The sequence below is a fragment of the Gigantopelta aegis genome, chromosome 12 (assembly GCF_016097555.1).
Source record: "Gigantopelta aegis isolate Gae_Host chromosome 12, Gae_host_genome, whole genome shotgun sequence".
Lineage (NCBI taxonomy): Eukaryota > Metazoa > Mollusca > Gastropoda > Neomphalida > Peltospiridae > Gigantopelta > Gigantopelta aegis.
Window position 1 is genome coordinate 45,501,876 of NC_054710.1, and position 22,336 is coordinate 45,524,211.

At 39.7% G+C, this 22,336-nt stretch overlaps 1 protein-coding gene across 2 annotated transcripts in view; it reads left to right on the forward strand.

The window, feature by feature from the left end:
- Positions 1-22,336, forward strand: part of LOC121386237 — a 130,129-nt gene that overhangs the window by 24,823 nt on the left and 82,970 nt on the right. The window contains exon 1 of one of the 2 annotated variants that reach the window (XM_041517066.1): positions 9,885-10,112. The exons of the other annotated variant lie outside the window; for it this stretch is intronic. Within the exon in view, the coding sequence (XP_041373000.1) occupies positions 10,031-10,112 (82 nt within the window). The 5' untranslated portion in view covers positions 9,885-10,030. Of the gene's footprint in view, positions 1-9,884; positions 10,113-22,336 lie in introns of those variants that run through there. 2 annotated transcript variants of the gene reach the window in all.

Consider the following 22,336-nt stretch of genomic DNA (forward strand, 5'->3'; position numbering starts at 1 on the left):
TTTCTTACCAAAAAAAGAAAACCTTAAATTAAACTTTAAACCTTGGACATTTTACTTTAAAAATTGTAAATTTAAAAAATTAAAACCTAAAAGAAAAAAAAGAAGAAAAAAACAATAAAACCCCCCACAAAAAACAACACAACAACACCCAACAACCCCACCGACTCAATTTGAGATGAATCATTCATCCATAACCCTAGTTCCATTGGCCTCTTACTTAGAGGCCGTTCAAACATAAGTTATTGTACCGCAAACTTTTGGCATTTTTTACCCCCCCCCCCCTCCCCTTCCAATGTCATGGTGGCGGGTGGGTGTTTGTGTAATACTTAAGACAACCCTCTCCCCTCTAAAAGTCATGTAACTCTCGTCACTAATCTCTTAGCTTTCCCGGTCTTATGACGAAATTTAACATAATTTTAATTCGGACTCTGTCTCTCTGTATGGCGTCTGTCCTGTCTCTCCTCTCTCTCTCGCTCCTCTATCATCTCCTCTCGGCTCTTCTCTCTCTCTCTCTCTCTCTCTCTCGTGCCACCATCTCTCTCACACCGCCCTTCTCCACGCTCTCTTTCTATGCCTGCTTGTCCTATATCTCTGTATGTGTTTGTCTGTCTGTTTCTATTTCCCCACCATCGACTCACCCTCCCTTCCCTCTATATCTCTTTCCCCTGTGGTCTTTTTATCTCCCCCTTTGTTTCCTCTCACTCACCCCTCTCCTCTCTGTTTTCTCTTTCTATCCACGATGCGTCTATTAAGTCTGGGTTGTCAGGTGGTGGGGGGGGGATGGTGTGTGGGGTTCTAGTTCGTCATGTCCTCTCTCCCTCCATCTCTCTCACTGACAATTCCTCTTTTGTCTTTTGTCCCTCCCATCACTCTGTCCATATCTCTTTCTACTCTCCCTTTCTGTTGATTTCTATCCCGCCCATTCGCGGACCCCCAGTCATGCGCCACCAGCATCCTCTCATCCACCCTGAGCCCCCTCCCACGACCCGGGGCCCGTATCCTCCCCGCCTCTTCCCCCCCCGCACAATCCGCCTCCTCATATCAACAAACCCCACGCCCACCGGGGGGCCGCCTCACAGAAGCGCCATCCCGGCCCGTAAAAAATCCCCATCGACCCCATATCGCCGGGGGGCATCCATCCCTCGCCTCTTTCCCGTACCCCTCTCTCGCTCCCTGGCCCCCTCCTCCCCTCTCTCCCTCCCCTCTCTCCCTCCCCGATGCTCCCCTACCTCTCCTCGTCCCTCTGCTCCTCCCCCTCTCTCATCTTCTCTCTCTTCTCTCTCTCGCTGTGTGTGGTTTTTGTGTGTGTGTGTAAATAGTAGAGAGGAAAGCATTTGTTTAAGAACACAATAGCAATAACTGGCTGTATTTTACTTTAAGTAACTCCGAGACAAATGATACATTGTTTGTTACAAAACGTTACTGAACTGTTTATAAACACCCCCATAACGTTTCGTAATAATATATGGAATAATAATAATTAATAATTAATAGTAGTAGTAGTAATAGTAGTAGTAGTAGTTGTTGTTGTTGTTATTGTTGATGTTGTTGTTGTTTTTGTTTGTTGTTGTTATTTCGTAATAATATAAGGAATCCCCGCGTAAAGCCCGACGTTATTATTGAGCGGCCCCACACAGTTTGTAAAAATTGGGCTACGGCAGAAACTTAACGTTGGAGCTAAACAGAAATGATGACGCAGTCACCGCCGCCGGGTAAGAAGTAATACATGTCCCAATATTTTGCCTTTTCATAATAGTCTTACTCAGATCTAAAAAACCCAATCCCTTTCGGGAAGACAATCCTGGATATTCACCTGATAAAATGGCAATAATTGTATAGTCATTGTATACATAGGTGCGTATTTATTTCAATTATTATTTCAAGAGTACCTTTAGAGATGCGGACTACTGGCTGAAACGAAAAAATGAATATTTATAGAGACGGAGAGAGAAAGAGAGAGAGACAGAGAGAGAGAGAGAGAGAGAGAGAGAGAGAGAGAGAGAGAGAGAGAGAGAGAGAGAGAGAGAGAGAGAGAGGGGGGAGAGAGAGAGAGAGAGAGAGAGGGGGAGACAGAGACATAGTTTGTTTTGTTTAACGACACCACTAGAGCACATTGATTTTTAATTTTCGGCTATTGGATGTCAAACATTTGGTTTTCGTGACAGGTAGTCAGAGGAAATCCGCTACTTTTTCCATTAGCAGCAACGGATCTTTTATATGCACTTTCCCATAGACAGGACGGTACATACCACGACCTTTGATATACCAGTTCTGGTGCATTGGTTGGAACGGAAAAAAGTCCACTGGTAAATTTACGCTGAGGCGGTTCGATCCTGCGACCGTGGCACCCCAAACGAGCGCTCAACCGACTGAACTAGATCCCGTCCCCTGAGAGAGAGAGAGAGAGAGAGAGAGAGAGAGAGAGAGAGAGAGAGAGAGAGAGAGAGAGAGAGAGAGAGACGGATAGAGAAATAGAAAGTATGAAATCAAGGCTCTCTAACCTTTAGGCCTACATAGTCAGAATAGTTTATGAATAATACATGTATCTTTTAAAAATTGTATAGATATTAACTTCCATGCTAATTCTCTTGATTTACAACTACTATAAAGATTACAAAATAGCGTGGTATACTTAAAACATACCATTTTCAGTTTTTTCAAGAGGTCCCACTAAATCCATCCCAATCTGTTTAAATGCTGTTGACGTAACTGGTATTGGATTGAGTGGTTTTCTGGCTTTCTTTATCGTCCCTCTTTTTTTGGCACTGTTCATTCATTAATGAACTTCTTGACTTCATCATAGGATCCTTTCCAGTAATACCTCTGTCTTATCCTTTTCCATCTATAAATGAAATACATATATATTTTAGATTACTACATTTAGAAACTCATACAGTTCTTTTACACATAGATGTGAAGAGATAATAATAATATTAAATTCAGATAAATAATGACAACACCATCGCCTGACTGCCTATTCAAGGGCACAGTTTGCAAGCTACTACGGCTTCATGTGGCCGATTACGATTGTGGCGAGCATTCCGGTTACGGGTACCTAATACCGATAACACGGTGTCACACCATGTGCATTTTATTATTTACTTGTGATAAATAACTATGATAATCTTACAAGAATCATACTCTCCACATCTGGTTAATATAAACTAACGCTAAGGCCAAATAAAAAAAAGTTGGTGATCGTCCTTTTTGATCACACAAATCAGGGCAGGGGGGAGGTTGATTTTTTTGTTTTGTTTTTTTCTGTGAAAAACTTTATAAAATCCTAAAGACCAGGTACAGAGCTGGCAACTCCATAGCAAACTTGGTCCCCTGGGGTCTATTGGGGACATTTTAATATTGGACCACCCTAGACTGATGAAAGGACTGTTTAACCCGTTACGGTGCTTACGGAAGTTGAATTGCTGCTATTCCGACGCATTTTAAACAGTTTTTAATAAAGTAAAAAATCAAAAAAATCAGGGGCGCACGCAGTTTTCAGGTACGTGCGGGGACGATCACCAACTCTTTTTTTTTTATTTGGCTTAAATCAGGATTGTCGAATATTTAATCAAAATAAGATGTTTTTCGCGACTTTGTCGACAGTTATAAATAAATAAATAAAACACTCACGTTTTGTTAACTCCTAGGTAACCTGCATGCTCATCAATATGAACACTATTTAGGATTTTTTCAATTTCGGAACTCATGACAACCCGCTGGGATTTGGTTTTGTCGTGACAATAGAGAACTTCATTCTGCACGTAGAAACGGCTACATTTTCTCCTAAAATTTCGTTTCTCAACCTTATTTACTTTCATTCTCTTTGGATATTTCTTTCCAATGATAAAATTCTTCACTTCCATGTATTCTTCGAAATCCATTTTGAACAATGAGCTAATGGAGCACTCACCCAGCTTTTATATATCAGGGCCGTACCCTGACCAAATTCAAGGGTGGGCGCAGTGTGACGTCATGAAATCAAATGTCAAATGCAGCATCAAATTCATTGTATTCATAAGCTACTTATAGGGTACATCAGGGACATGTGCATGTTTTATAGTATAGGGGAGGGAATCATGCAGCTATTTAGTATTTTAGCAAGAGCCTAAATGGAGATTTATGAATACATTTTATTTGAATGGTTTGCTAACCCCAGGATTCGACCCTGTATATAACTACCCTTTAATCGTATTGTTGATTCGGCTTTCTAATTGATGTCGGCATGTCAAAAGACCATCTAACGTTTTAAAAAGTAAGCAGATGCGGTACATCCATTTCAGTTTCGTTTGATCTTTAAGTAATGTTTTAGTATTTGATCAGAGCTCTCTCTCTCTCTCTCTCTCTCTCTCTCTCTCTCTCTCTCTCTCTCTCTCTCTCTCTCTCTCTCTCTCTCTCTCTCTCTCTCTCTCTCTCTATATATATATATATATATATATCTGGTTAAGCAAATATCCCGAACTTTTGTCAGAAAGCATAAAATACATACTGGAAAACAATGTTTTTTACTTCAATGGGAAACTCTACAAACAGATTAAAGTGACAGCAATGGGTACTAAAATGGCAACAAGCTATGCCACACTCACTTTAGGTTATCTAGGACAAATATTACAAACTAAAATTGCAAATATATTTGGATCAGACTTTTAGCTATACTTCGAGAAAAATTGATGAGTGCTTCATACTGTGGCCTTTGTCTAAAAATTGCTTGGATCAATTTCACAAGTCACTTAACTCACTGAATAATAACATAAAATTTACTATGGAAACAATGCAAATAGAATCCCTTTTTTAGACGCTTTAGTTATCAAATATCTGTATGATTGTGTCTAATATACAAACACGCGATCAACGTCTCCAGGAACTCAGCAAGTACCTTAAAGCGCGAGGTTATCAAAAACAACTAATTTCAGATAGTATAGAAAAAGCAGTAGTGACGTCATATTTAGCAGTTATTCCTCTCTGAAAATATTAAATGAAACATGTTAGAGGATATTATTTCTTGTAATTATTTTTAATCTACCCTCTGCTAAAATACAATGAGCAATTCCTGCATGTGCTGGAGGTGTCTCAAAACAGCTTTGATCTCATTGCGTTGAAATCTGGAATACTTTGATCATGATTTTCAAATAATAAAAACCTTTTCATGTATCCCGTTATTATAATTCCATTAATAGCGGCATCCAGATATAAATTATTTTCCTAATTATAAACACTTATCATTAAATACACTAAATCAGCTATGAAGAACATTTGGTATTTATACAACTTTAAAAACGAGCGGAATTTTATACCTCTCCTACTATAAATTTGTTTCGTTTTAAAAACAACAAAGTAACTAAAAAAATAAAAAATAATAGTCGATTGAGACGAATTCATAACTTATCTGGTTTTATTTATAAAATAATAATAATTTATACTAAATTTTAACAATTCAATTAGAAATTAATTCGCAACATAAACATAAACGTTGATGTCGTCGTTGCCACTGATGCCGTCGTCGTTGCCACTGATGCCGTCGCCGTCGTCAACGCCGTCGTAAAAGAAGAAGTGATTCGTTTAACGATGAACTCGAACACATTTTATTTACGGTTATACTGACGTCAAACATGGTTAAGGACCTCAAAGATAATGAGAGAGGAAACCAGCTGTTGCTATTCCATGGGCTACTCCTACCGAAAAACCAGCAAGGGATCTTTTATATGCACTTTCCCATAGAAAGGACACCACACACCACGATATTTGTTGTACCAGTCGTGGGGCACTGGTTGGACGGGGAAAAAAACAGTGGGTTCACCGAGGATATTCGATCCTACGACCCAAGCACCTCAGTCGAGCGCTCAAACCACTGAGCTAAATCGCTGCAGCGGTCCCAATTTTAAAGTAACGGTATTTTTATTCTGCAAAAACGTCCGTAGTGACCGGAGGTCAGTATTCTACGGGGGTCAAAATACCACGTTACACCGGCGGAGCCTGTCACCCCCATTAAACGTTGCTCACCTCAGTCTAGGACCCCCCCCCCCCCCCTCCCGCTAAAATTCCTGCACACGCGCCCGCAGTGGTCCTGTGTACGATAGCCCCGTAAAAACCCCCACAAAAAAACCCAATAATAAAAACAATAAAAAGTGTTTTATAAAAAATAATTTAATATGGCGTCAGACATATGGTTAAGGAACACAAATTTTGAAAAACCCGCTGTCGCCACTACATGGAATAATAATAATAAACAAAAATAGTGAGTTTATGTTCCAACTATTTATCATTTTATTTCAGCGTATTCGCCGTGTTGTTTTTTTGTGTGCTTTTTTTGTTGTTGTTGGGGTTTTTTTTGGGTGGGTTTTTTTTTTTTGGGGGGGTGGGGGGTGGGGGGGGGTGTTGTCAAGAAATAATATATTTTAAATTATTTTGAAGTCTACGGCGGCCGTGCACTGTAAATACAATTCAAAGGTACTTTACACGGCTGTCATATATATAGCCTGATCAATACTCGGGTTTTTGTTGTACGTTTCAGACTCCTAATAAAAGAGTTCCAATTTTTTTAAATCAAGCTGCTCACAGGTTGTCATGGGATTCCCTCAATCATGGTTCAATTAAAATGTTTTGGGTGATACAATAGCAAGGTGTGGTATTCCAAATTAATGTAATTGTCATTTATAGTCCATATTTAGAAAAATAAGGCACTAAATCTCTGATTGAGCGCCTTTAATGTTTTTTGTTTTCTGAACGCTGGACAGCTTTCAGTGTCAAATTGTCATTGAAATGACTATGAAAGAAAGAAATGTTTTATTTAACGACGCACTCAACACATTTTATTTACGGTTATATGGCGTCAGACATATTATGGTTAAGGACCACACAGATTATAAGAGGAAACCCGCTGTCGCCACTACATGGGCTACTCTTCCGATTAGCAGCAAGGGATATTTTATTTGCGCTTCCCACAGGCAGGATAGCACAAACCATGGCCTTTGTTGAACCAGTTATAGATCACTGGTCGGTGCAAGTGGTTTACACCTACCCATTGAGCCTTGCGGAGCACTCACTCAGGGTTTGGAGTCGGGATCTAGATTAAAAATCCCATGCCTCGACTGGGATCCGAACCCAGTACCTACCAGCCTGTAGACCGATGGCCTGCCACGACGCAACCGAGGCCGGTTTGATGACTATGAATGCATACGTCAGTTATGGAGTGTCACCCATGTACATTTGCTTAAATGTCAATAAACCTCGGATTAATTTACATCTAATTTGCAAAGTTATCAAATTCTTAAAGTATGTGATCTGAAAAATATCACATACTTTGATTGCACTAAAATTGTAAGACATTATATGATAAATAAAAGTATCTACATATATTGATATCAAGTTCTAAATTAGGCTACACAATTTTCATTAATTTTATAAAAATACAGATATTGGTCATCGGTGGCTCGTTGGTCTAGGGGTATGATTCTCGTTTTGGGTGCGAGAGGCCCCGGGTTCGATTCACGGACTAACTAAAACATTTGGCTGCTATTTACTCTTTTTTTTTTTAACGACTCAACGGGTTGTAAGACCGCTTTATATTTTTGGTAATTTGTTCGTTTATCGTTATGAAGGAACTATGATGGGTACTTAAGACCGCTACACCACATGTCACCCGGTCCAAGTAAACTCGGGGTGTGGTTATTTGTGTTCTGTTATGAAGGAATTATGATGTTACTTAATTCCACCACAGCTGAGTCACCTCCAAGTAAACCGCCAACGAGGCTGGTAGGTTCTGGGTTCGCAGCCCGGTACCGGCTCCGCTCACAGCTTAACGAGTTAATGACTCAAGGGGTAGGTGTAAGTCTGCTACAAAGAGGCCAGGTAGGTACTGGGTTCGGGTGCCCGGTACCGGCTCACACACAGCACCGTTAACAATCTGCAGTAGGTGTAAGAGGCAATATCTAGATAGTGGGGGACAAAAGCCACAGCTTAACGAGTTTCAACGGGTATTCTACAAAGAGATGGCAGGTATTCGCAGGGTACCGGCTAAAACAAAACAACATCAACAAACGAACAAAAAATAATTTTCATTTAGGTACTGGGTTCCAAACTGACTGTTTCCCCATGTGAAATGATCATGCCTCTTTCCTATTAGCAACAAGGGATATTTTATATGCGGCATCCCACAGACAGGACAGTACATACTACGGCTTTTGTTACACCAGTTGTAGAGCACTGGCTGGAAGGAGAAATCTTCCGATAGGCAACGGGTAGGTGTAAGATCGTTACAACGACGCTGGTAGGTACTGGGTTCGCAGCTCGGTACCGGCTCCACTCACAGCTTAACGAGTTTAACGACTCAACGGGTAGGTGTAAGACCGCTACAACGACGCTGGTAGGTACTGGGTTCGCAGCCCGGTACCGGCTCCACCCACAGCTTAACGAGTTAACGACTCAACGGGTAGGTGTAAGACCGCTACAACGAGGCTGGTAGGTACTGGGTTCGCAGCCCGGTACCGGCTCCACCCACAGCTTAACGAGTTAACGACTCAACGGGTAGGTGTAAGACCGCTACAACGACGCTGGTAGGTACTGGGTTCGCAGCCCGGTACCGGCTCCACTCACAGCATAACGAGTTTAACGACTCAACGGGTAGGTGTAAGACCGCTACAACGACTTCTCTCTTACTAAACGCTAATCACTAACCCACTGTCCTGGACAGACAGCCCAGGTAGCTGAGGTGTGTGTCCAGGACACGGTATTGTGTATCACTAACCACTAACAATTAACCCACTGTCCTGGAACGACAGCCCAGATAGCTGAGGTGTGTGTCCAGGACACGGTATTGTCTATCACTAACAACTAACCCTCTGTCCTGGACAGACAGCCCAGATAGCTGAGGTGTGTGTCCAGGACACGGTATTGTCTATCACTAACAACTAACCCTCTGTCCTGGACAGACAGCCCAGATAGCTGAGGTGTGTGTCCAGGACACGGTATTGTCTATCACTAGCAACTAACCCTCTGTCCTGGACAGACAGCCCAGATAGCTGAGGTGTGTGGCCAGGACATATAAGTGTGTGATGTTCAAACAGTTTTAAAAATAAATAACTGTTAACAAATGTATGTGTTTTTGTGATGTTTAAAAGAACAAAAGTTAAAATTTATTTCGGTTAAGGACACCACTAGAGCACATTGATTTGTTAATCATCGGCTATTGGATGTCAAACATTTGGTAATTTTGACATATAGTCTAAGCGATGAAGAAAGGAAGGAAATGTTTTATTTAATAACGCACTCAACACATTTTATTTATGATTATATGGTTAAGGACCACACACATATTGAGAGGGGAAACCCGCTTTCGCCACTTCATGGGCTACTCTTTTTGATTAGCAGCGAAATATATTTTATAAGCACCATCCCACAGACAGGATAGCACATACCACGGCCTTTGATATACCGGTCGTTTGTTTGTTTGTTGTGGTCGGTTTCCATTTCTGTCTGCTTATGTACAAATCAGCTTCCAGCCCTGTTGTTGTTGACACACACTTCAGCTATACTGTATGACCTATCTGTTCAGAACAGTAGGTCAATATTTCATTTTACTGGTTAAGCCATTAACACTCGCTCTGAGCCTATACCGAGTCGTGAACCAAGTACCTATCAATCTTAAGGCCGAAGACTTTAACTACTACACCAGGGCCGTACCCTCCGGGGGTGGGGTTGGGATGGGGGGTGCATGGCAGAATCTCACGTTTTGTGTGTTTTTTTAATCCAGAAAATAGCATACACATCTCAGGATATAAATTGTATAGTGTTTCATTTGTTTATAAAAAAGTAGTGCCCCCCCCCCCCCCCCTACCTACGATTTTGAACACACTACGGCCCTGTACACCAGCGAGGCGTATCCCCGCGGCCCTTGTTAGTTGAGTATCTCTTATAACCTCCAAAGTGTACACAATACGACTCACTAGCTACGCCTGGTAGCGGACCTCAGTTCAAACATGTACCCGTTGTTTGACATTGCTGGTTGTTTTTAAAGTGTAAAATAGTTATTTCAAGCATGTCCAACTGTGATCACGAAGATCGGTCGTCTAATGCCGTCTTCTCTGTGGTGTTAGTCCTATTGTTGGGATCTGCGTCAGGTAGGACAGTGTTTTCATAACAGATGTTGTTACTATGCCGCACACTTCAAAAGCAGAACGATTCAAAATAATTATGTCCGCATTAAGTGAAGGTGAGCTAGAACTTGTGATCGACTCAGATTAGGCGCCAACGGGTCTTGTGCACCCGAATGTGATTGTGCCTCAAATGCGTGAAACTGATTCATATAAGCGTAGTTGACGTGTGGGGGTAGTAGTATAAGCGTACGAGACAGAGTGCAGGGGCGCGGCAATTTGTCTATTGTTTATGCCTATTCTAAATAGTTAAAACATAACATGAGGTGGTTGCGTCATGGGATGGAAGCACTTCTGCGGACACCCGTTCTCTGATTGGTTTCTCTCGTGACAACCAATGACCCATAACTGATATATCAAAGGCCGTGGTATTCATTTCATTTCAACTTATTTTCGTGCTTATATCCAATTAAGGTTCAAGCACGCTGTCCTGGGCACACACCTCAGCTATCTGGGCTGTCTGTCCAGGACAGTAGGTTAATTGTTAGTTGGTTAGTAGTTAGTGAGAGAGAAGATGGTGTAGTGGCCTTACACCTACCCATTGAGCCCTTAAGAACTCGCTCTGGGTTGGAGCCGGTACCGGGCTGCGAACCTGTACCTACCAGCCTGTAGTCCGATGGCTTAACCACTACGCCACCGAGGCCGGTGGCCGTGGTATATGCTGTCCAGTCTATTATATGGGAAAGTGCATATAAAAGATTCGTTGATGCTAACTGGGGAAAATGCAGCGTTTCCTTTGAAAACTACGAGTCAAAATGTCTGACATCCAATAGTCGACGATTAAAGGATCAGTTTGTTCTACTGGTGTCGTTAAACAAAGCAAACTTTAAATGTTCTACAATATTAACTAGCTTATTGTTGTGAATTAGGGTGACAATTTGTCCTAAGCTCAGTTGTAAGCCACTACCGTTCCCAAGTGCAAGCCTGATGTTCACCCCACTGGTGTTGTTCCTAATACAGTAGCAAACACCTTTGTTGTTGTGCTGACAAGAGCTGTCTGTTCAGAGCAACAGTCAGTGTATCAATTATAAATTAATAAATATAAATTGTTTAAAACACATAACAGTGTGCATACCGATACTTACTTAAACAACGTCCATGCTGATACAGCATTACCTATACACAGTGCTGGTCAATACACTGATTATGCTGTGAATAAACCACAGTGCAGTGTAGGTACCTGTTATGACACCAATGTAATAAGTTGCGATGGTTATAATAAAGAACTACTAGTACCTGTAAGCATCTAAGATATTAATTACAACTGTGGTAATCCACAAAATAATGTACTTGTTGATAGCATTCCAAGCATGGGCCATACACAAACAGAAAAAACCCCACATGGAACTAACCAGTATACTAATTACAGAGTGCGTAATTCTAAAAACAGTAGTCATACAAGTGTTGATACAGGTACCTACCTAATTAGTGATTTAGTCATGATGTGAATGAGGAAGTACCTAATACGCTGGTTGCAAACTTCCTTCTAGCCCTATACTCAACCATAACCCTATATCTACTGATACTAAACTGACCTACACTATCTATCAGTATCATGGGAAAGAAATGTTAATACCTAGTAGTAGTGAGTTGATAGCAAATTATAATTCAAAAACTATACCTGTGAATGCCTGTAACCCAAGAAACACTGTATCTGCTGATAATTACCTTAGCTGTCCATATCATGAGACAGATATTTCTGAACATGTACTTAGTGAGATGATTGATAATAGCAATTCCAATGACATAGCTGTGGATACCTGTCAGTCAGGAAACCCATTTTCTGTAGATATTAACCATATTCTCCCTAGTGAGACAAACATGCCAGTTCCTAGAGAATTAATGTTTAAAGACAATTACAGTGAAATACCTATGCATTCTTGTAATACTAAAAAAACATATCTACTGATACTTACCCCACTTACCCTAGCTGTGAAAACAAAACGACAGAAATGTATGTACCTAGTGAGTTGATAACTAATAATACATTCAATAACATACCTATGGATACCTGTAAAACAAGAAACACTTCATCTTCTGTTGGCTACACACACACACACACACACACACACTACACACACACTACACACACACACACACACACAGACACACACACACACACACACACACTCACACTCACACACACACACACACACACACACACTCACACACACACACACACACACACACACACACTCACACTCACTCACACACACACACACACATATACATATATATATATATATATTCTCAATGGTAGATGTGGGACTGACACATCTATTGATAAAGTCTCAAGTAAAGACTGCAGTCTGATTAATTATGCTATAAGTACTCACCGTGTTTTTAAAAATGTAACTGATTTTCAAATCTGTGATTTTGACCCATTTCTTTCTGATATCCATTGTGCTCTAATACTTACATATTCGTGTAAATGTAATACTGATGCAAACAATCCTGTAGATCATAGTAACGGCTTAAGAAGGGAAACAGCACGCAAATGGGTTCCTAGTAAATGTGAAGATATTATAAATTTTTCGACGACAAATAATCGAAAACATTTCTCTAATTCTTGACGACGAGTCTACTAATACAAAAGCACGTGTCACAAAAGCAACAGATATGTTAAAAGATATATTTTTAGAGACAGCAGCCTCGACATTCGGTCACGTGAGTGTAAATAGTGACAGCCGTAACAAGAGGTGAGCGCATAACAAGCGACCTTGGTTCGGGATAAGACACAAACATTTACGTACGAAGTATCTCGAGGCCAAAACAATATATCCTAGAAATAAAACTACAGATAATAAAATGAGATTAATTAACGCCAGTAAGTCAGCGCACAATAAGCGACCTTGGTTCGGGATAAGACACAAACATTTACGTACGAAGTATCTCGAGGCCAAAACAGTATATACTAGAAATAAAACTACAGATAATAAAATGAGATTAATTAACGCCAGTAAGTCTTATAAAAAGAGTATATTGAAATCTTGTTCACAACATAAATTTAAAACAGAAATTAAAATGAGACGGTTACGGTCAGATGATCCTAAAGCCTTTTAAAAATACTTAACAAGAAACAAGATAACTTAGATAACAACGTTAACGTTCATCCTATATATACATTTTTCAACTATTTCAGCGACAGGGCGAACCCAATAATGATAACGTATTTGATTTTAGCATGGATGAAGTACTACATGAAGTAAACAATGACAGTACTATTAACGAAAAATTCAGTGCAGATGGAAACAAGAAAGAAAGAAATGTTTTATTTAACGACGCACTCAACACATTTTATTTACGGTTATATGGCGTTAGACATATGGTTAAGGACCACACAGATTTTGAGAGGAAACCCGCTGTCGCCACTACATGGGCTACTCTTCCGATTAGCAGCAAGGGATCTTTTATTTGCGCTTCCCACAGGCAGGATAGCACAAGTCATGGCCTTTGTTGAACCAGTTACGGATCACTGGTCGGTGCAAGTGGTTTACACCTACCCATTGAGCCTTGCGGAGCACTCGCTCACGGTTTGGTGTCGGTATCTTGATTAAAAATCACATGCCTCGACTGGGATCCGAACCCAGTACCTACCAGCCTGTAGATCGATGGCCTGCCACGACGCCACCGAGGCCGGTCAGTGCAGATGGAATAATGAAAGCTATAAAACAACTAAAATATCATAAAGCAGGTGTTGACAGAGTAGTTAACGAATACATTAAGTCAACCGCTATGTTGCTCATGCCAGTTTATGTCTTGTTAATACTATTTTTGATAATGGCGTCTTACCAGATGAATGGCATACGACCACAGACCACAATTATGGATTTTTGTATGTACCTTTGTCTGCCTGGGGGACACATACCCTTGAAAGGACAGCCCCTGTTGTCCAGCTCTTTCTCCAAGCATATTGGTTTAAACAAACACACCCTCTAAACCAGGCCGGAGTACACCCATTTTACACAAAAAGCACTACTTTTGCATGGGCCGGAATTACCACAAACAAGTCTTCAATGTCAACAAGTTACACATGTTTACAAACTGCATGCTCTCTCCTGTCAACTTCAGTCACATAGTTCAGTCACAGTCAAACAGCAGACTACTTGAGCGGACAAATGTCCGATTTGGAATGGGAAGATAACTGTAATCTGAGGTTATCAATTTTTAAAAAAAAAGGAAGTCGGCTACATCCCGAAACTTACCGACCAATCACATTACTTTGCTGCTGTTCTAAACTGTTCACAACTTTAGTTAATAACCGTTTACGTTTATTCACTGAGGAAAATAATACGATTAGTGTGGCCCAAACCGCGTTCCGTAAAGGCTACTCAACTACAGACCATATTTTTACATTTCGTCACTTAATAGATATCTTGAAAAAAAGGAAAAAATTAATTATATTGCGCAGTTGTGGATTTCGAGAAAGCATTCGATGCGGTACCTAGAATACAGCTTTGGCATAAACTACAACAGCATAACATAACTGGTAATTTTTTTAGAATTATCCATCAAATGTACCAATGTAGATTCTCGTAAATAACCAGCAATCCACTTTATTCCCATGTAACAACGATATCTCTCAAGGTGGAAATTTATCCCCTATTCTATTTTCCCTGTATTTGAATGATTTAGAAGATTATTTATCTAGCCGTGGATGTGAAGGGGTTTCCCCTACAACAGACAACCAAGATCACCCAATAGATATTTCTTTACACATGCATTGCTTGTTATATGCAGACGATACTGCCCTATGATCAACCACTGCAGAAGACCTACAACACACCTTAAATATGTTTGATCAATATTGCAATAAATGGAAACTTAAAATAAACGGTAACAAAACGAAAATATTGATATTTAACACTTGAGGTTATAAACATAATTTTAAGATTGGAAATAATACATTTGAACATGTGAAAGAATATAAATACTTAGGAATTACTTTTACAAAATTAAACAACTTTCGAATTACTAAGAATAGACTTAAACAACAGGCTACCAAGGCCATGTACTTTGCACTATCAAAATCAAAGGTCAGCTATCTATCAGGCGAACGTAAACTTAAAATTATCCACTCAATGGTTCTGCCAGTTTTATTATATGGATGCGAAATATGGCGATATGAAAAAGTTGATATATTTAAATCTGTTCAAATAAACTTTCTAAGACACATCATACCTGTTAAAGCGCAACACCAATATTTATGCTTTATGGAGAGTTAGGGAGAATGCCAGTCGAGTTAACTATATATAGAAGAATGGTAGGTTACTGGGCCCGACTGATATCAGGAAAACAATCAAAATTGTCTACTCTTTTATACAAAATTATGTTAAATGACCACCTTACTAACGGAACTAACTATAACTGGACTAATACTGTTAAAACACACTGAATAACTTTAGAATGGGTGATATCTGGATAAGACAATCTTTCGTATCAGTAAACTGTCTCTTACAGCAATATGAAACAAAGACAATGCGATCAGTATTTACAAACATGAAAAAATAACATATCACAGTCATCAAGAGGCAACACTTGCCGATTATACAAAGAACAACTATTTTTCGAAAGATATATTAATAAACTACCAGAAAAACTGCGGACAAGATTCTAAAAATTTAGAACGTCTAAGCATTACCTACCCGTTGAAATTGGACGCTGTATTAACATACTCAGTTTGAGATGGGCTGAAATTTGGAAAAATTTAGTAAAGTTGAGAATAACCATGTCTGGTCAAAAAAGTCCAAAAAAAAAAATTTGACTGCTCATCCATAATTGAAGGTGATTGGGGCAATTTAGAGCGAAATGCCAAAAAGAAAGGGTACCAGACTGCTTACAAAAAACTAAACCAATTTTTTTTTTTTAAATGGCGGCCGACAAATTTAAAGTCTGACAAGTCCATACTCACGGATGCGAAAGTTCACAAGGGTCGGGGGGCTACTGCCAGGAAGTCCGTCGTCCTGAGGTTGGTTATCACTGGCCGAAAGTACGGGTCGCCTAAGTTGGCCGCTACTTGTGAGTACGCCGACCTAAATGTTTTCTCGGGTAGCCTGTGGATGGTGTTATTATCCAGATCCGGTCGGATGTAGACCTGGCTGTAAATTCCGTTGTTTCTGCCAGTTACACAAATTGCGGCTGACTTGTCTTAGAATATTACACTATGGACGGCGTATTCTCCCTTCCCATTGGAAAGTGGTTGGAACTTGTAGTTGGGCCACCATGTAAAGTCCAGGGTTCTTCCGCTGATGTGGGGGACTTCGGCGGTTCTGACTTCGTTCGCGGTTGGGAGGTGCTTAGCGATGTGACTGTCTTCCTTTGTAAACGGTACCTTGACGGGCCGGCGACTCAACGGGGGCCATCTGTATAGTCGGTGGCCGCACCGGAATCGCCCAAGTAAAAGTAGATGTCGGGGTCCGCGGCCGCTCTTCACACATTGCTGTATGTGGATCCGCCACTGGCACGGTCGGCATGTCCTCTTCTTTGTTGCATGATGGGCGTTGAGCTACGAAGCAGAAGGAGCCGCCGCCGGTGGTATAGCCACTGCCCCCCCCCCCCCCCCGTGCCGCCACTGGGGTACGTCTCCTCTTCCTCCATCTTCCTTTCTTCGGTTGCCGGTCGCCGTACACCAAGATCACGGTTGCTCGAGATCCGGTGAAGGGGACACGGTATTCCAACAGCGTTCCGTATGTTTCAATAAGTCCCCCCAGTCACGTCTGTCCTCATCGCTTGAAACAAACTGGAATGCAAGAATCGAATGTGTTACACGTCCCATTTCTTACACACCTTATAACAACATAGGTCATGGTTGAGTGAACTGCTAATCCAATACCTTCTACTTAGTATGCAGTAATGGACTCACCTTCTATTAGCAATTAACACACAAGAACAGAACATATTTTCACATTTATTTATTACAAATTATCTATTTACTATATGATGATAGACAACAATTGGTCACATATTATTACAATAAAAACACAAATTATCATAAACGTAATTATCATAAACTACAGATTCAATGGCTGTTCAAATTAAAGGTGCAATTCGTACGGAAGATCCGGTAGGGAGAGGCTGCTACTCATCTTTGTGATGTGACTGTACCTGTCCCCGCCAGGATTTTGCAATATCATAGTTGCAATTTGCATATTATGCTACACATTATACAACAAACAAAAAAACCCACCTTGATAAACATGTTAGCTTGTCCGTGTTATTTTTACATTATTTAGAATTTCATTTCGGCATACTACGGTCATGCGATATTCACATTGTAAACGTTTATCACATACGCTTGGATTTAAAAAAAAAATTAAACGCGTTATTTTCCCGATTTGCAGTATGCACATCAATTTACAACTGCGTTCATGTATTATGTACCAATGTGATTGGTTTGATGGAATAAAGTTGAATAGAACTGAACAGTTGAATTGGACTAGGTTATAAGGGTTTGCTTAATTAGTCCCTAAGCTGACTGTGTAAAAAATGGGATATGTAACAATTTTGTGTTATATATATATATATATATATTAGTTTTAATTACGTGTTAATGAGTATTGGCAGTTAATTATAAATTTATAATGTAAGACAGTTATGTAGGGCATTTCTTTTTTTTTAGCAGTATATTTAAATTGGTTTCCATAATATATGTCTTCTATATCCAATCGCTCTCCCCTAGTTCTTTGGTTTAAAAACATTAATTACAGTTTATTAATTATACCTATTATTTTTTACTTAAATATCTTATTTCTTCTTTTATTATATTAATTAAATAATCTCTTTATTTTTATGTCTTTATTATTTCTTTTTTCTATTCTTTTCTTAACAGTTACAGCCGCCGCGCACATCGATCGACAATTCGAGTGTGTAGCTGGCACTGTAGCCTCTGACGTCAGAGGTCATGGCGAGGTCGGAGCTCGGTGTTAACACGCTCCACGTATCGATCGGTTGAGCGACACCAAGCTTGTACTATTAGTTATTTATAGCCTAGCTGTACTTTCTTTTTTAACTATTCGGCAAGCCTCGCTGTCTTGGCTTCGTTCGCCAAAGGTCACAGTCGGGTCGCGGCCACTTATTTACGCTTCAGTATTGATCGGCTTTTTGCACTACTGTCAAGTGTTGTTTCTTTTATTATTGAATTTTAACTAACATTACATATAATTTAGCCCGAGTACTCTGACTGTAAGAGAGCTAGACGGACATTTGGACATAAATACGCTCTCATTACAGTCGGAGACCAAGCTATGTATTTTTTTGGCAATTGCCGACAACCAAAACGTTATCAAAGATTCCTGCTCTAATACCACAACAATCCTATGTTTGACGTCAAATACCTTTTCATCGATCATGCTTAGTCACCTATTTGTATTTTATATTTGCGTATATGTATTTTTATGTTTTCTCTTTCTCTTTATGTTGTGTATGATGTTGCCTGGCCCTCCATATTTCTGGGGGGCGGGGCGGCGATGTTCAATTATCGAATTTTTATTATTTGTGTGTGTATATGTCTTTTTATGTTTTATGTCTTATGTTGTTGCATGATAGAGTGTGTGTTTGTTGCTCGGTTTTTTGTTTGTTTGTTTGTTGTTGTTGTTGTTATTATTATTATTGTTATTGGGTTTTTTTGTTGTTGTTGGGGTGTGTGGGTTTTTTGTGTGGTTTTTTGGGTGTTTTTTTTTGGGGGGGGGGGGCTTATCTGGCAATAACCCCTCCCCCTTCCGGAGGCTGCATACCATATAGTTTAATTTCTTTTAATTCCGGCTATAATATTTTTTTTAAAGAAGCTTTTTGTAGGTTACCAGCATGCTCACTCTTTTAATGTGTTTATTGTATTTTTTATCCATATTTTATCCATATTTTATATTCTTCATAAAAACAAATATGTAATTCAACAGGGCAGGTGTCTGGTCTGTGCTCGTGGCAGTTCCTTGGTTAATTGTACCTTGTGTTCTGCCACTGGTTTTATAGATTAAAGTCGTGACAGCGTCTGTTGAGTGACTTAATCTTGCAGTTCCGAGGGTGGAATTTATTTTTACAGTCTTGTCACTCTCCTAGTGACATTTTCTTTCTTGTATTATTCTTATTTGACTGTCATGACTGGATCGAGCTGCGGTTGGACACAGTGGGGTGGGTGGGTGGGGGTTGTTGGGATGCCGGTGATTAGGGATATTTTGGGGCCATATGGCGTAGGCGGTTTGGCCTTAGGTTTAGATAAGTTCCGGCCTCCCCACTCGCCCCCTCCCTCCTCCTGGTCACACCAAGGCCCGAAATAGGATTGGTAACCTTCTATAATAATTTTATTTTTTAACATAATTAATCTATTTAATATAAAAAAAACAAAAAAAAACATTGTGGGTCTGGCTTTTCCTCCTGCCCTTCTTCCTTGCCCCCGGGGATTAAAAAAAAAAGGTTATTTATAATTTATTTTTTATTAGACCTCCCTATCTAAAATTGCGTCATAATTAATTTATTGATAATTATTGTAGAATAGGGATATTTATATTTAAGGACGCAGTCAAAATTTCTTAAATACCCTTTTACCCCCATTTTGAGTAATTTTTGGACCTTAAAAATTCAAAATTTAAAATTATCCCATTAGCTAAGTTTTTTCCTGTCCCGAGTCAGACCATCGATCATATCGGAGGCCGGACTCGGGATAGGCGTGCTCGAAACCATAGAGGTATAGGAGCACGTTAAAACCATATCTAAGTCTTAAGGATGTGTAACAAATGGGAGACATTCTTATGGTTTCCGTTTCTATTTTCTTGTCGTGTCGTATTGTATTGTCGTGTCTTTAGGGTTTTACGTGCACGTTCAGAACAAGCTGTTGTAGCTAACGCCTGGCATGAGCGCAAGTGTTGGCTTACGTCAACTTTTTTATCATTTTAAAAAACATGTATGTCCTTATATTACTGGGTACACTTACACGCCACATAGGCTACTCTTTTACGATAGGCAGCAAGGGATCTTTTGTTTGCGCTTCCCACAGGCAGGATAGCAGACACCATGGCCTTTGTTGAACCAGTTATGGATCACTGGTCGGTGCAAGTGGTTTACACCTACCCATTGAGCCTTGCGGAGAACTCACTCAGGGTTTGGAGTCGGTATCTGGATTAAAAATTCCATGCCTCGACTGGGATCCGAACCCAGTACCTACCAGCCTGTAGACCGATGGCCTAGCCATGACGCCACCGAGGCTGGTCCGTTCCTTATGTAAGTCAAATTGTCAAAATATTTCCTCATGGTTTCTGTTTCCATTGGCTGGGTGGGTGGTTGGTTCGTCGGTTGATTGTAGCAATCAAGTTGGTAAAATATGGGCGTACGGTTTGATCCAGCGTTCTTGGCGTTATTTTGGCTAACTTTGACCTTTTCGTTCGAATGTTTATCAGGTAGAACTGTTTGTAGTATAGTTGCTATTGGATATTTAACGTGGTATGTTATTTATAACTTCTAATTCAATAAGGCACACGAGTAGAAAGCCACATATTAGGAGCATTAAACCAAGGCAAATGCGTATCTATTTTCGATATTGTGTCAGACATTATCAAATAATGAATGTTTCAACGATACACATTATTGTTTGTTGACGTTTTATTTTAGTTATTAATAATTATAGCATAACATGAGATATAGAACACAATAGTTGTTTTCGTTAGATATCGTGTTTTTATTACGAAACGAGCTATTTCCTGGTATCTGATTGAACGGAAATGAAGTCAGATACCAGGAAACTTCGCGAGTTTCGTAAAGAAAGAAATCCAATCCAATCCAATAGGGTTTAACGTAAACATTCAGAGCAAGCTGTTTTAGCGCATCTCCGTCCAGGACAGAATTGAAAACGAAAGAAAGAAAGAAAGAACTGTTTTATTTAACGACGCACTCAACACATTTTATTTACGGTTATATGGCGTCAAACATATGGTTAAGGACCACACAGATAATGAGAGAGGAAACCCGCTGTCGCCACTTCATGGGCTACTCTTTTCGATTAGCAGCAAGGGACCTTTTATATGCACCATCCCACAGACAGGGTAGTATATACCACGACCTTTGTTATACCAGTCGTGGTGCACTGGCTGGAGCGAGAAATAGCCCAACGGGCCCACCGACGGTGGTATTACACGACGATCGAAGGTCACGGTTATATGACGTCGGACATATAGTTAAGGACCATATAGATATTGAGAGAGGAAACCCGCTGTCGCCACTTCATGGGCTACTCTTTTTAATTAGCAGCAAGGGATCTTTTATATGCACCACCCCATAGATAGGATATCACATACCACGGCCTTTGATTTACGGGTCGTAGTGCACTGGATGGAGCGAGAAATAGCCTAATGGGCCAACTGACCCAACGATCGAAAGATGTATCGTCCGTTGACCAGTTTCGGTGTGGGAACTGTTTCGGGGGTTGCGTCGTTTGTGCTGTACATTTGAAGATTTCTGACGTCGTTGTCTTTTGCACGGGAAAGTAACAAATGTCTGTCACATTCTCAGAAATGTCCATAAAAAATAAAGTTAAAACAATCAAAGAAAGCAAGATTGAATGTAACCGACTCATAAGCACGGCACATTTCTTAATACTTTTTTCTATGTTTTTCGAAGACTGTCCTTTGAAAGAAAACTTAATTTATAAAATTAATTTTGTCTTTTCTCAACTGTACTGTTATTGAAGTCACATGATTGTCACGACATCTGTTGGCAAAATCCTCTTTACAAATACTTGACAAAATATATGGTCCTTATATGTTTTAACATAAATATTTTTCTGGATATATGTTTGTATATTATTAAAACTCGAAATGCAGCTTATAATTTTTAACCAAACACTTTTACCGTTATAACCATCAATTTGCTAAACTTACAATACGATTGTAAGACATCAGAATAGCTAAATTCGTTTTCCTAAAATGTTGTCTGTTAACATTTGTTCTCGAGAACTCCATTTTGAAATTTGCCTTAAAATATTTAAAATATTTTTTATAAATTATTATAAGTACATGTTTTGTTGAACATACATGTTTTGATAAAACACTGAAAAGTTTTGTGTTGGAAAGTTTTTACTGTGCGTTATGCCACTAAATGCTTTACTCATCGAAACAGGTTTACTGCTGATGCATGCTACAGTTATATGTATATATATATGTATGTATATATGTATATGTATATACTCATAAACTAATACGCTTAAT